We start from the raw sequence: 15800 nt of genomic DNA, 5'->3' as shown, positions 1-15800 counted from the left end.
AAACCAGAACCTTGACTACCACACTTTTGTTGGCAGGGCAATGTCTCTACTTTTTAATATACTGTCTAGATTTGCCATAGCTTTCCTCCCCAGGAGCAAACGTCTTTTGATTTCTTGGCTGCAGCCATTATCTGCGGCAGTCTTGGAGCCCAAGAAAACAAAATCTATCACTACCTTCATTTCTTCCCCATCTATTTGCCAGGAATTGAGAGGGCCAGATGCCATGTTTTCTTAATGTTGAGTTTCAAGCCAACATTTGCACTTTCCTTTTTCATCCCATCAAGAGGCTCTTTAGTTCTTCTTCACTTTCTGCCATTTAACATGAGAGTTGGGCACAAAGCCTTTTACAGCCTTAAACATTAATATCCTCTTATCAGCTTAATATGGATATGGACTTCCTGTGATGTGGTCATTGTACATCACTCATCAACTAAACCTTTTGCATCAATTATGACAGTATGAGGGACACTAGAGCAGCCCCAGCCCCTGTCATGCTTGAAAAAGGTTCACACAACAGAATTAGACGCAGTGAAGTTGTTTAAAGGATTTATTTTGAAAGTGCAAAGGCAATGACTGCAGACAAACATGCATACCGTTCATTTTCAAACTTCTTGCATTTTGGCATTGGCAACATTTATGCTTACCTGGTTGAAAGAGCATATTCTGTGGCTGTGTAGCAAATTGCCTATTTTGTCTTAACGAAATAGGGGGGGGAAACGTTATATGCTGCAATACATTCAGATTGCAGCAGCCTGATTTTGTATAAACTATCAAAAATATTTTCAGCATACAAACTTTATAAAATTTAGATGTATAAAACGTATTTTGAAAATATCCTATAATGCATAGAATATCCCTACCATTTTAACTCTTTCCCTTCATTTCTAAAGTAAAACCATTTCTACTGAGTTATTTAACGCAATATTTTCACATTCATTTTCAGCCTAGCAAGTATTTTTATATTCAGGTAATTGCTTATCACCTATGAAACATTATTTGTTTGCATGTACTTAAGTGTGTCTGATCCAATTCTGTAACATCTCAAATAGGTCATTTAAAAAAAAATAGCCTAAATTCTGCTATTGTGGAAACTGGAGCTAAATATACATAATTGTTATCCTTTGTTTTGATTCCTGTACTTAATCAAATGGGCAAAATATCACATGTACAGTAGCTTAAGACTCTTGTCCCAACTTCCTATGTTTTAGCAAATATCACATTTGATATTTGCAGCTCTTAATCATTAACATGCACATTTGCAAACTTTTTCTCACAGAAATCTCAACATCTTATTCATGTCAGCCGGATCAAAGAAGGACCTTCCTTGTTTTATTTTTAATACGCACTTCCTTAGCTGTCTGGTATTATGGCAAAAGATAGCTCCCAGATAATGGTACCTGCTTACCATACTGATAAGAAATGTTAGTACTTGCATAAAACTTTTCCAAAGAAATCTGCGGTATAGTTTACATTTATTCAAAGCCATATTTTCCCTTCCGCTGACAAATAATGCATTAGAAAAGTTGCTATAGTCTTAAAATAGATTGTATCAATCTTTCATCTTTCCTACAGTTTCACCTTTTCTACAGTCTTAAAATAGTTTGATGAATTGAGACAAAAGATTGCCCATAGATAGGTCCATTTCTCCTATTAGCCTTATGAAAATCTTTACAAAATGATAGATGTACTCATTTTGTTATATTCCTTATTAAAAAGCCTGTAAAATAGGCCAGGACAATCTCCAGAGGCTTACAGTACAAGCAGAACTAAGAAACCACAATCAAATCATCTGTTTCATAGAACAACTGATGACTAAGTTTGTCACATAAGCTTTGCCCTTATTTCAACATTAATTATTCTGCGGGCCCTAATCAGAGAACATTTTGATCTCAGCCCCTTACAAAGCTGTCTTGGAAAATCAATTATTTTGATTCTCTGTTTTGCATTTGCATACTTGTATATTTATTTTACGTACTGGTCATCTTTCAAAACAGTTTAACAAACTATGTTAGCACATCACTGGAACAGTTAAAGCAGCTCTTTCCTAAATAGAGTATGCCCCAATATTAGACTAAGAAAGAAGTAACCCATGTTTTATCTTAAAAGGGCTATTTGCAACCATATTTAAACCAGAAGACAAGTGTATGAAGAGTTATAAAGATCATAGTGTACCTATATTCCATAGAATTTACTGCCTGCTGGATTACATTTATTTATTATAGTAATAGGTTGCACCATCGATCATACCGCATTTTAAATACAGTAAAACTCAACTAAATTCTGCTGGCATCAATTATTTCACATAACTGTTTCATTTGGGATACACCAAAGGAAACAGCACAGTGACCCACACCAAGTGCAAATTTCTGGACAGCAATCAACAAGTAATATCAGACAATTATCTTTTATATATATATATGTAAGTTCAATACAGTAAAAAATTATAATCTTTATTTGTAATAGATTGAAATAATAATACACTGAAAGTTCTGCTTATTTACATGATCAAAACTTCATTTTAACGTTGTGAAGGCATAGTTTTCACTGAGGCAAAGGTATCATTCAGAGTCTCTGCATAAACTCCACACAACCTGAATGAGAGGAGAGCAGTCATTCTGCAAAACTTCATTTGTCATTTAGAACCTGAACTGTTTTTCGACCATAATGGTAGTAACTGTATGCAGATGCCGTTGTTGTGAAAGCTGTGATGCACCTTCAGGGAGAAAAATGATTCTTTTAGTTTCCAAGCCCAAAAAATAAAAAAAATGGAGATAATGCTAAGTCTAAAAATCACTGCAACACAATTTTTAAAAACCTATTTTAGCTAGGAAGAATCCTACTTGAGGTGGAACTGTTTTTGCTACGACAATTGAAATCTGATATATAAGGCTGGGCTACGTAAAATACCTAGACATTCCAAAGAAATCCTATGTAAGCCAAGATTTTTTTTTAAATCAACATATCATACCATATGGTAGATAAATGCCCAGGCAATGTGAGTTCTGCCTTAAATCAAACAAACTCTTTCTATAAGAACATCATCCAGTTTTTATGTTGCTAGAGTTGTAATCCCATATATACTGACATTTTTTTTAATCGAAATCAACCTTAGAAAAGATATCTTGGAGTTGTGATTCTGTTTACCGCTTAGTTTTTCACCATCTAATTTGACTCTAAAATCGTTGAGCAAAAATTATGTATTTCCACCTTTACTGTCTTAAACTGACTAAAGAATCCACAGAGTTTTCTGACCTTTATTATTTGTGAAGTTTTTAAAAATGTGATTTTTTTTTTAAGCTTCTGGAAACTTGGCCCCAATACAGCGGGACCTCAGGTGGCGAATGTAACCCATTCCAGGACGTCAGTTGACGCCCGATTTGGTCGTGACCAGAAGCAAGACAAACTGTGCATGCATGCATACAAACAAAATGGCATGGGAGGGGAAATGGCCGCAGCAGGGGAAATCGCCGCGGCTGGGTTTATTTGGCACCCGAAGATGTGTGTGTAATGTGAGTACAACATTTAGCGGAGTTTTTGGTCGGGACCCGAATTGTTCGTGGTCCGAGCCGTTCGAGATCCGAGGCCCCACTGTGTATATGGGTTGTGCCACTAACAAACTGAACCTAACATACCCTGGCTGATTCACAAGGCAGAAAAGGGTGTGTGTGTGAGTGTGAGTGTGTCTGAATTGGAAAGGAAGTAGCAAAGAAGCAGGTGGAACTATCTTCCTTGGAATAAATCACCTCTGGATCCAGTAAACCTAGACTCAATACTAACATGGGAAGAGTTAAAGCATTAGCCATCAAGTGTTATGGGCTTATAGCGTGAAAGCTGTTTTTTAGATAGACCATCACTGTGCTTGCTCCCATTTTTATTGTATGTTTCTTCTTGCTTTCATGAACCATCTCACAAAACTGGCATGTATTCAACAGCATGCAATAAGTAAAATTACCTGAGCTCCCACTATACTCCTTACATTGCCTGTTTTTCCACTCACTAATAGTATAACAAAAATTATAACGTTACATACCATAAGGTCTGAAGATACACACTGTCCACATAATTGAAAACTGGAGCAGCTAAAGAGGCTGCTACTAAGATGAGCTGTACTACGGTATTCACCTGGTAATAGATTAGATCAAAACTAAGGTCACACTGTGCATTTTCACAGAAAAAGTACTACTACACACAGTACATGCCCGTGTAATGTAAGTCACAGCAATGGAGAATGGAAGAGTAAATCAAATATATTGAACATGTAATGCAGGAAAGAAAATACAGCTTTATCTAATTTACAACAACAAAATTCATCTTTCTCATTCCCTTTCTTCCTTTCTGAGGATCCCACCGATCAACTTATTCCACCCATAACTTTTTCTTCTTCTTCTTTCTCTTTGCCCATTCACTCTTCCTTTATATATTTGTTTTGCCATTCAGGCATCATTCTCTTTCAGCGAACAAAGGACTTCAACATTTTCTCTCATTATGGACGTCATCCATTTTTTATTGTCCTCGTTCATATTCCCTGTCCTCCACATATGTCTGGGGAAGTGGATTACAGGTAATCCTCACTTAACAACCTTAATTGGCACTAGCAACTCCATTGCTAGCAAAGCTGTCAGTAAGTGAAATATCATGTGACTGTACCACTTAACAACAGTAGTTTCGGCAATCTTGGTTGCCATAATTAAGCAAATCCCACATAGTTATTAGGTGAAGACCCATCCAGATTGAAGTTGATCCTGGTTGAGTCCTTCCCAGCCCCAATTTTTTCAAGGCAAGCGATGTTTTCGGGAGATCACTGAACTAAAAGAGATCAATTCCTATTTCCTGCCTTGTGTGAACAGCGCTGAGTTCGGGTTGAGGAACTTCCCCCACCTGCCCTCATCTCTGTCCTTTTGGCTGCTCGGCGCAGTATAGATAGTCCTCGTCCTTGAGCCCAGTTGCTAAGCGACACAGTTGTTAAGTGAATTTTGCACCACTTTGTGATCTTTCTTGCCAGGATTGTTAAATGAATCACTGCAGTTGTTAAATTTAGAACATGACTGTTACGTGAGTCTGGCTTCTCCATTGACTTTGCTTGACAGAAGGTCACCAAAGGTGATCCCATGACCCCAGGACACACTGCAACCGTCATAAATATGAACCAGTTGCCAAGCATCCAAATTCTGACCATGGGGAGACTGCAATGGTTATAAGTGTGAAAAATGGTCATTAGTCACCCTTCTTAGTGATGTTGTAACTTTGAACTGCCACTAAATGCATGGTTGTAAATCAAGGACTACCTGTATAAGTGAGATAAAGAGGCTATTGTATACAGGTAGTCCTCGACTTACGACCACAATGGAGCCCAACATTTCTGTTGTTAAGTGAGAAATTTGTTAAATGAGTTTTGCCTCATTTTACGACGTTTCTTGCCACAATGGTTAAGTGAATCACTGCAGTTGATGTTAGTAGCCATTAAGTTATTCTTGTTCCCCCATTGACTTTTTTGTTAGGTCACAAAAGGTGATCACATGACCTTGGGACACTCCAACCGTCATAAATATGAACCAGTTGCCAAGCATCCACATTTGGACCATATGATCATAAGGATGGGGCAAAGGTCATAACTGTGAAAAACGGTCTTAAGTCACATTTTTCAGTACCATTGTAACTTTGAATGGTCACTAAATGAACTGTTATACGTCGAGGACTACCTGTACTGCCATCTGCTTTCCACCCTTCCAGCAGGGTGGCCAAAAGGGTATAGATATGGGGTGGGGTGGAGGAAAGGTGGGATATTGTAACCATTATAAATATGTGATAGTTGCCAGATGCCTGAATTTTGATTGTGTGACTGCAGGGACACTGTGACAGATTTAAGTGCGAGGACCCAATTGCAAGTCCATTTTTTTCAGCGCCATCAAACAACTTCAAAAAGCCATTGAACAAATGGTTGTTCAGTGAGGACTACCTGGGTAAGTCAAGAAAGATAATCAAATTGCAAGATACAAAAAAAATGCTGTTGAAAAGCAATATTCAGTTTGCCAAATGGACACAGCATGGCATAATGTTCTTCTTACCTTGCTGATGAACGTTGGCTTCAACTGAGCAGTGACATAACATGGATTGAAATATCTACTTAACGTCTTCTGTGAGAAACAAAAATAATAATCTTGCTTTTAACAAACGTGGTGAAAACAAAGCCTTTACTAAATTTACAAACTGATAAAATTGAACTGATAGGGTTTTTTATAGTGTTTCCCCAAAAAAACGACAGGGTCTTATTTTCTTTTGACCCCCGAAATAAGTGCTTGGCCTTATTTTCAGGGAGGTCTTATTATTTTTGAGGTGCAGGAGGCAGAGAGCCTGGTCACCTCAAGGCTGCTGCTATGTTGCAATATTCTCGGGGAGGGCTTATTTAAGCGCATACGTTCAAAACCCCGACTGGGCTTATTATCTGGGGAGGTCTTATTTTCAGGGAAACAGGGTAGCAACATAGCATATTTATTCCAAATCTTCATGCTTATCTTTAACCACATAATTCTTCATGCATATATCTAACTTAATCTATAGGTAACAGAGTATAAAAGGAGGGTGGGTTTTCACAGCTTCAGGAAAAATAGTCAAAATGAACAATGGCTCAAATATTTAACCTGTTTTAGGACACTGCATGTTTAATATTTTTATATTAGCTTCTTTTATAAATAAGTCAAGGTGATCAAATACCAAATACTCCTTCCTCCTCCTACTTTCCCCACCAGAATAACCCTGTGAGGTGGTTTTGTTCTGAGCAAAAGTCTCCCATGTCTATGGAGGGATTAGAATTCAGTCTTTTGATTTTTAGGCCAGCGCCTTCACCACTACACCCAATTTTAAAGTACAAGACGAACGTATGAAGCCAGCAGAACTTAGTAGAGTCTCTGCTCTTTATTTCAGCAACAAAATAAACAGGAAGATTATCTGATAGTTATGCCATTGAATTTGGATGGTGCAATCCTTGGGTGTTATAGAACAGGAGTCTCCAGCCTTGGCAACTTTAAGACTTGTGGACTTCAACTCCCAGAATTCCTCAGTCAGCAAAAGCTGGCTGAGGAATTTCAGGAGTTGAAGTCCACAAGTCTTAAAAGTTGCCAAGGCTGGAGACTCCTGTTATAGAAGGCTGCCTATGCCTTAGGCTTAGACTATCTACATCCGCTTTAGAGAGAAGATGGCTTATAAAAAATTAAATTAAGCAAACAAATGGGACTAAAGCAACCATGGAACAGATATGGAATCCTACAGGAGAAGATCTGTGATCGTTTCAATAATATTTTGGTTCAATTCAGTAGGATAGCTGGAAAAGCTCTTTGGAAAGGCTGCTTTGAGGAGCAACATGGAAGTGGGGGAGGAGGTCAAACAGACATTTTGAGAGAAAGGTTTAGGAACAGGAACAGAAATGGTGTCATTTCAATGGGAAAGACCTCTTCTGCAGCGGAGAATGAGATGCTGGGCAAGAAAAAGTCACAGGAAGACAGATGGTGAAAAGATGACATAAGAGTAGAGAAGTTGGCAAATTTTGAAGCTTGAACAAGAGTTTGAAAATGAATAGGAAACTTGGAGTCATTCAACAAGTATAGCGTAGCAAGGTATAATAATGAATAGTGGAGATCAAAGAAAATCCTGATGGACAAAGATTATGATCTTTAATTTTCACTGAAAGGTCAGAGTATTTTTATAATTTTGTAAACACTCAAGTGGGAGGCTGGGAAAATATTATAAGGAAATTAGCACGCACAGTTCAAGACTTCTGGCCCAAGGAGAATTTGGGAGTCACAGTTCCAACTGAAAGGCAGAAGATAAGGAAGGCTGTCCTCTGGAAACAGTCAAAGAAAGATTTGTCTTGGACAGAAATACAAAAAGCAAGAGAGAGAGAGAGAGAGAGACCAAATAAGAAAGGAAGGGAATCCCTTTCATTCCCTAATTCTTTGAGACACAAACATTGTTGCTATTATTGTCTGTGGAGGGGGGGAAAAAGTCCTATTTTAGCAAGCCTTCATTTGGGAACAAGCTTTACATATATTGTTTCTTCTAGGACTGCTTTGATTTCCTATCTAATGCGTATTAACACATGGCAGGATACTTACCGGTGGAGGAAGGGTTCTGTATCGAACATAGAAAACAGCAGCAATTAATGTAATGTCCCTTAGAATTATCATTGATGTAAGAGGGACTGAAAAACAAATAGTGAAAGTCGTCTTAAATATATCTAAATTTCACTCTGGATTCTTGTAGTCCCTGCAGTTTTCTTGGCAACTTCTTCAGAAATAGTTTGCCATTTCCTTCTTTCAAGGGCTAGGAGCAAGCGGCCAAAGATCACCAAATGGCTCTGTGCCTAAGTTGGGACTTCAACTCATGGTCTAGTCAACCATCCCCACGGAGATTCGGACCCTCACCTCTCTCCAGGCCTTCCAGAAAGCCGTCAAAACCTGGCTGTGCAGGCAGGCCTGGGGTTGATGAGTTCCCCTCCCCTCTCGACTTGTATGGCTGTATGACTCTTGTGTATTTTAATTACGTGTATTGTGTTTGTATCCCCTTTTCCCCTTTTGAGTTGTTCGCCGCCCTGAGTCCCTCCCGGAGAAGAGCGGCATACAAATAAACTAAATCTTAAATCTTAAATCATTGCACCAAACTGGCTGGCATATTGAGACTACATATAAAAATAATTCCAGTTCACAGTATGTCTATATGGATTGCTGCAAAAGGCTAATTAGTCTGAATCACTGTTATTTAATTCTACTGTTTACCTACTCATTACCACAAACACAACACAGATAAATTACAGTGGTTGCTGTAACTGAACAATGCATTTAGTTTTGGCCTGGGCAAAAGCAGCATACACCTACAGCACTTAACTGCTTTTTCTCTATCCCCAGAAGGGAATAACCTCAGCCTGGGTAATAGGGAATTAAACACACAAGATCTGTTGCTGTTTTCTAGATATTGTTTTTCTAACCATAATCTGCCTTCATTGGAGATTATATAGCTCACAATAAATGACAATATAAGGCAGATGCAAATGCTATCACTTCTGACTGTATCAAACATCACTTTAGAATTACAGCGTTGTTTAACCTCTTCAAAGGTTCAGCAATTTAGTTTATATAATAAAATAAAATCAGGAAATTTAGCTCAATGAACAACATGGACATACAGGATATACCAAAAATAAGGTCTTACAGTTAATTAACTATATAACATATATCACATGAAATATTCAAATTGGATGCAGTTTTCTTTCAAACCCTTCCTTACTCATTTTACACATGATTTTTGAGCAACCCTAAATATGGTTTTGTCTGAAAAACAAAATTAATAAAATTGGCCCATGGGCCTGATTTTTGGTACACCCTGTGTATTGCACTTTTCCATTAGATTTGTTTACACTATTATATGAAGGTTGAATACTATAACTATGGTATCAACATACTGAGGTATCGAACTGTGCCAATAAACTGAAAGAGATTTGCTTCTAATATTTAACAATTCATTACTTTTAGATCATTCAACAGGAAGAATCACTTAAAAGGCCAGCTTCTTTGCTTACCTGGAATAAGATTTGCACATGTCAGGCTAATATATAGGATACTGATAAGGATTTTATCAGCCAGAGGATCCAAGGCACTTCCCAACGCAGATTTCTGGTTGGCCCAGTTTCGTGCAATAAAGCCATCCAACTGAAAATGCAAGTTAGACAAATAGTCTAATGGGAAAGAAACCGAACATTTACATTTTTGTCAGATTTATATCCCATCTTTTTTTCTCCAAGAGCACCTTGTGAGAAAAGGAATATATCCATTGGAAAGTTGCAGGTAATAGGCTAGGAGTGAGCTTGCCAGCCTCACTGAACCAGTTTTAAACTAACATAATTGCAAAATGTACCAGACACATTTCTAACGTGCTGACTTGTATGCTGCATTTTCTGCAAAGTATGTACTTGTACAAATATATTTAGAGCAGGAAGAACGAGATGGTGGGAAATGAGGAACTGAAAGTAACGAACAGCTGAGAGCTTCAAATGTACATGGGTGTTTGCAGAGAGTGACGGTCAGTAAGAATGTAAGAAAGAACAAGGAAGTGAAACTATGGAATATGTATGTCAGTTAAAAAAAGAAAGTATAAGAAATGTGACTTGAGTTGAGAATGGTGTCCTTTGCCCAATAGTAGTCCTTGTAGGACCTGCTATGTGTCATTGGAGCCCATTGCAATGGTTTAATAATGTAAGTTTTGTTGTGGAATTGCATTGCTATGTTGGCTATTCATGTTCCAAATTGCTCATGAAATAAACCTCTGAAACATAAGAGTAGGATTTATTACTTGTGGTTTGTCTATGTTCTTCTTTGTTGGGATTTTTTACGACAACCTGAAAATACAACTAGCACTAGCTAATTATAAAATCATATTCAAGCACTCATGATCTGAATTTGAAAATGTTTCCGAACTCACTTTTAAAGAAAAAAAAGTCTCATTTTCATACAACATTGTAAAATATATACATATAAAGGAATTACCAGGTCTGTTATTCCAGCCAAGGCAAACACACCCAGTGCTATGTTAAAATCTTCTTCAATAATCAAATAGCCCAAAATAGGTGCCAAACCAATCCTTGCCATTGAAAGTAGATTAGGGACAGTCCAAGGGTTTTCATACTAGAACCAAAAAAAAAGCATAGAAAAAATTATTACAAAACAAATATAAATAATTTGAATTTAACGTACTTTGATAGTATGGAAGAAAAGAGGTAAATTCTGTATGTTTAATGTGCTTAACTGCTGCACTGGAATGTACCGGTATGTATCTAAGAATTTTCTTAATTACAAAGTGACTTCCCAAAAAAAGGCTCAGCTTTGATAACCAGTTGTTCCCAGCTCTCAAGAGCTGTGGAGACTCACTTCCCCATCATTGCCAGAAGAACACAACTTCCTACTCTCTGAAACGCTATAAGCAACAAAAATGGTCCATGATATTGACCAATTGAAAAAGGTTAATTTTTTTTTTGCACTGTTGCAAATCTCTTTGGAGATTCTTACATCAAAGGGCAAGGTAAAAATTCTTCTACTAAACTGCAAATGGGTTGATTTTCAGATTAATAAAAGGATATAGCTATACAGATATCAACTCCTCTGAAATTCTCAAATGGTCAAAACAAAGCAGCACATAAATCTCCTTGGGATGGTTATGTCTACTTCAAAAAACCCTCCACTGAGATTCTTTTCTTCTAAAAGGACCTTGACTTCCTAACCTTCGGCTTTAACATACTGACTAGAGACCATGTTTTCCCCACCCACATCAATTCTGAGTTTATGATACTGTAGGTAAGAAGACACCTGCGTCCACCAATCTTAAATTTTTAGGTTACCAACAATCCCAAGCTACTTTGCCATATAACTTAACTGTGATTAAAAAAAAAAACAATCTGCATCGGCACACCTCTTTATTTAACATTTTTGTGACTAATCATTTGCAGTACTGCTTTTTTTAATCAACCACTGATTTCTTGAAATAACAATTTTCGTGTGACCATTTTCCCAACAATTATAACATGCTGTCTCTAGATCCTTTCTCTGAAGGTTTTGTGGGTTTTCTAACTTTTCAACACAAATGGAGGAATGTTGTCCATGAGGCATGATGGGTCGGACACGACTTCGCAACTAACAACGACAACTTGTTTTAAAAGTAAATGGGGGGGGGGGATCCCAGAGTTTCTTTCAGATAAATGCATGGTCTCTGGATGATGAGACACCACCTTAAGGTGAAATACCAGAATTCTTCTTTGTTTCCAAAACGTTACAGTGCCTTGTAAGATATGTAGCCATAGCTCCCTTACAATAGCGCATCAATTCATGCAGACCAGTAAATGATGCTTTAGTAATTGAGGACAGGTATGACCACATTATACATCTTATGCCATAACCATTTTTAGCTCATGTGTGTTATTTAAGCCACTATTTATATGCTTTGCCATTAAAGTATGAGCACATCAGGTTATGGGCAATCTTCATTTAGCGATTACTTGTTCAGTGACTCTTTGAATTTATGACGGCACTGAATGAGTGATATTTACAAGTGATCCTCAAAGTTCCAGCCATCAGTCACTAAATGAACTCTTATTAAGTCGAGGACTACCTTACAAAGTTTGCCTAGTGACCGTTTTTTCAGGCACTGAAAAAAGTGACTTACGGCCACTTCACAATTATTGCAGCATCCCCATGGTCACGTAATTAAAAATCAGATGCTTGGCAACCGACTCACATTTATGACGGTTGCAGTGTCCCGGGGTCATGTGATCCCCTTTTGCAACCTTCTGACCGGCAAAGTCAATGGGGAAATCAGACTCACTTAACAACCGTGTTACTACTTTAACAACTGCAGTGATTAACAAATGAAAAGAAAGGTTGTAAAATGGGGCAACACTCACTTAACAAAATTCTCATTTAGCAACGTACGTATTGGGCTCCATTTGGGGTTGTAGGTCGAAGCCTACCTATATATAGCCCTGACTTTCTCATGATGGAAATTAAAGTGAGGCAAGCCAGCAAAACTACATGAGGACAATTTCACTGTGGGCAACCCCATCTAGTAAAGTATTGGGTTTAAAGGTGCACATCAAAGGGGAAGAGGCCAGGGGACGTTCTGCTCCAGAAAGGGAAATCACTTTCCCTCTTTTAGGGATAACACATAAAAAGCGAAAGTACTGCAGAGGTCAGCCTGATTCCAGGAGGCATCGCTTTGGATTTCAAATATTCGCTCGGGATCATTTCCCCCTGCACGTGGCAGCCTCAAAGCCAAGGCGAGATGTCCACTTTGCAGAACTTTTTAAGAATTCTTTTACCGGGGCGCAGCCAATCGGGTGATGAGCCCGCTCCCTCAAGCGCTACAGCCTGCATTTAATAGGGGCCATCATGTCAATGGAGACGAAAGGAAAGAAAGGAGCCCCCTGCCCGTTCCTACCAGTTCAGCGAATCCATTTCTCTGCTCTGCTTTGCCGGCATCGGGTCGTTCCGAGGACTCCGCTGCGCGCCGAGGCGCTCCCCCGCAGCCGGCGCGCGAGCAGTGAGGCTGCCCAGATCCGCCGGAGGAGCAACCGAAAGGGGGCGCCCAAGCTGCAGTGCCTAGAAGATGCTTAGGGCTGGCTGGGCGCACGCGCAGTAGCAGACGTCGTCCCGTGCCCGGGGAAGACGGGGAGCGGCACTCCGCGAGGCTGCTGGAAGAGGCCGCGAGCGCGGCTCGAGGGCCATCCCGAGGCTCGCCGCCGCCGCCGCCGCCTCCTCCTCGGCTCCTCGCGCCGGCGGCTGCTACGGTGGCCCGCAAGCACCATCCTGGGCTCGCGCTCCGCAGAAGACCCCACCCCCAAGCGCTGCCTTTGACCAACCAAGCGGCGGTCAGCATGGCTTGGTTGGGGCAGGGGGTTGGGGGGGGGGGCAGGGGAAAGACCTTTCTACCAACGAAGAGGAGGAGGAGGGGCAGAATTGAAACATGCCCCTCCCCTCCTGCTCTCCCCCCGCCGCTGGCCGTCTCCCTCTTCCATTCAAGCGCGCTTCAGCGCACCTTCTACCTTTTACGGTGCAGCCTGACGCGCTTTTTACGACGCCTCCCGCTGCACTTTACGGCAAGAGGCGCCCCGCTTATTAAAGAGACAGCAGCGCTGCTGGCGAAGATCGGATGGAGGTTCCTGCGGGCTGTGTAGTAATCTAATTGTAAATTCCACGCCTAACTGAAGCTACGAGAATAAGTCTTTTCTTTTAAAACATCACATTATAATTAAACCGGGAACCAGTTAGCGGGACCACCGCTGTACCAGTTTGATGTATATAACAGGCTAGAAATCGGGAGGTCGTGAGCTACATAATTCTGTCTTGGGCAAAAAAAAAAAAAATAGCTGGATGACTTTTTTTCCTCATTAACATTTTTATTGAGTTATAAGATACAAAATACAAAAGAAAATAGGAAAACAATGGGGAGAAAGGGGGGAGTGAGGAAGGATTAGAAAGGAAAAAAAGCATCGACTTCTGACTTACAGTAAAATATAGCATTAACACCAAATCACAACTTTTTGTTTTTTCATAATATGAACTAGCCATTTCTATATGGATCCATCAGCCTAATTGATAAAATCAAAGTTTCATTCTTTTTCACTTCAAGCACAAAGTTCAGAAGCAGTGGAAACAAAAGTGTGTGTATTCTTGTTTAATCAAAATAGTCAATTTTGCCTTTTTAAATTGGATGACTTTGAGCCAGTCTGAAATCTTGCCTCCCACCCCCAAAAAATAATCCTGCAGAGATTATGTCAGGCAATTTCCAGGAGTCAACAACTGACTTGAAGGCACAGAAAATAAAATAAATTAGAAGTAGAGCAGCCCCTTTTGCAAGCACAGCGTGTGAAGAAAACAGCTGGCCCAGGCTGGTCTTCAAATACCTAAGCAGGATCAGACTTTGTTTACTAATTTTAGGGGAGAACATTCAAAAAAAAATCCTGGCTTTTAGAGATCAACATCAAAGCTGAGAAAACTACACGGGTGCTTCATAAAGTTGTTGGACTTGTTTGATCCCAAAGGACGTTAATAAAACTGCATGAATATGCAGGCCAGTATGTAAGCCAGGTGGTGACAGCTGAAAATGTGGGTGGGTGGAAAGGGTGTCTTGATTTAAAATACCGGTACCTAACTTCCTACGGAATCAGTAGGAAGGATCCAGCATGTAGCTAAAGATTGGCAGTGGGGAAAAACACAATCACAAATTAAATTGCTGTTCTTCATGGAGTGTGTTTAATTTAGGCAATTTGGTTTTTAACAGCTGGTAGAAAAATAGCGAAGTACAGATCAAATAAATTGACAGAAGTCCAAAACAGATAACTTAGTATTTTACTGGGAATCAAACCTGGGCTGTATTACATATTAGGCAGTTATATTAGCCACTAAGCCACAGGCTCTCCTCCTTTATCAGCTAAGCCAGACACAATGCATGCATGCATGCATGCATACATATATACATACATACATACATTGTGTGTGTGTGTGTGTTTGTGTGTGTGTGTGTGTGTGTGTGTGTAAAATCTTGACTGCTGCAAAATATGTAGCAGGGTTGTGTAAGCGGGAGTCCTGGAACTATGTAAAGTTAGGGGATGGAATACCATTTTGTAGCTCTCAATAAATCACATTATCAAAAACCAGTGGCATCATTTCTAACAGTTTTACAGTTTTTTAAAAAGTTGAAAATATTTCCAAAGCCCTCCAAAATCTCAAAAAACAATAAAAAAACAAATACTCTGCTCATGTAATATGGCATACTGATATACCTCTCTGCATCAATGCTGTGCCCACCATAGCCCTCATTTTCCCCAAAAAGTGAAGGTAGAAAAAAAAACCAAGTCCAGCTCAGCATCTGCTGTGCCAATCCCTTCTTTCCAGATATTTCTCCAACTGTATTGTCTGGCCTAGTGCTGGGATTTCTTCTTGGTATCCCATCCAACAGTTCTAGTGCAGCCAAAGTTGACTCAATGATACTACTTGCTATAGACTCCAAAAGATTGGACTTTCCTTCAGACCTATTATCCTTGTCTTTAAAAATAATATGCATTAAAAATTACCAATGACCAAGTTGCTTTGTTTGAAGAATATCAAAACTTTATTCAGAATATCCATACTGGCATTCATTGTTTACCCTAGAATTAGCTATACATATATTTATTTAATTTGTTAGTGGAGTATACAATATTTGTAGATGACCAGTGAAAGTTCTCAGTAATGGAGTGATGGTAATTACTAGAGGTGTGGGACAGA

The 15800-nt window shown here is 39.3% G+C and overlaps 1 protein-coding gene across 1 annotated transcript; it reads right to left on the bottom strand.

Annotated features, from left to right (window-relative positions):
- Positions 1–529: 529 nt before the first annotated feature.
- On the bottom strand, positions 530–13611 carry CRLS1 (cardiolipin synthase 1). The gene is made up of 7 exons (XM_032213775.1): positions 12973–13611; positions 10533–10670; positions 9569–9698; positions 8109–8194; positions 6066–6134; positions 4031–4122; positions 530–2713 (listed from the first exon to the last, which is right to left on the bottom strand). The coding sequence occupies exons 1-7, from the start codon at positions 13408–13410 to the stop codon at positions 2626–2628; spliced, it is 1041 nt and encodes a 346-aa protein (XP_032069666.1). The 5' UTR covers positions 13411–13611; the 3' UTR covers positions 530–2625.
- Between the last annotated feature and the right edge of the window lie 2189 nt (positions 13612–15800).

Source organism: Thamnophis elegans, chromosome 3 (genome assembly GCF_009769535.1).
Source record: "Thamnophis elegans isolate rThaEle1 chromosome 3, rThaEle1.pri, whole genome shotgun sequence".
Classification (NCBI taxonomy): Eukaryota; Metazoa; Chordata; class Lepidosauria; order Squamata; family Colubridae; genus Thamnophis; species Thamnophis elegans.
This window is presented reverse-complemented; position numbering and strand designations above follow the sequence as displayed.

What these genes read in the sequence shown, in the direction of transcription:
- CRLS1 (XM_032213775.1), bottom strand. Translation starts at nt 13,410, where the DNA reads ATGCTGACCGCCGCTTGGTTGGTCAAAGGCAGCGCTTGGGGGTGGGGT. An exon ending in ATGTGCAAATCTTATTCCAG is followed by an intron (nt 8,195 to 9,568) that starts GTAAGCAAAGAA and finishes TTTGTTTTTCAG; the next exon opens with TCCCTCTTACATCAATGATA. An exon ending in GTGTATCTTCAGACCTTATG is followed by an intron (nt 2,714 to 4,030) that starts GTATGTAACGTT and finishes TTCTCCCTGAAG; the next exon opens with GTGCATCACAGCTTTCACAA.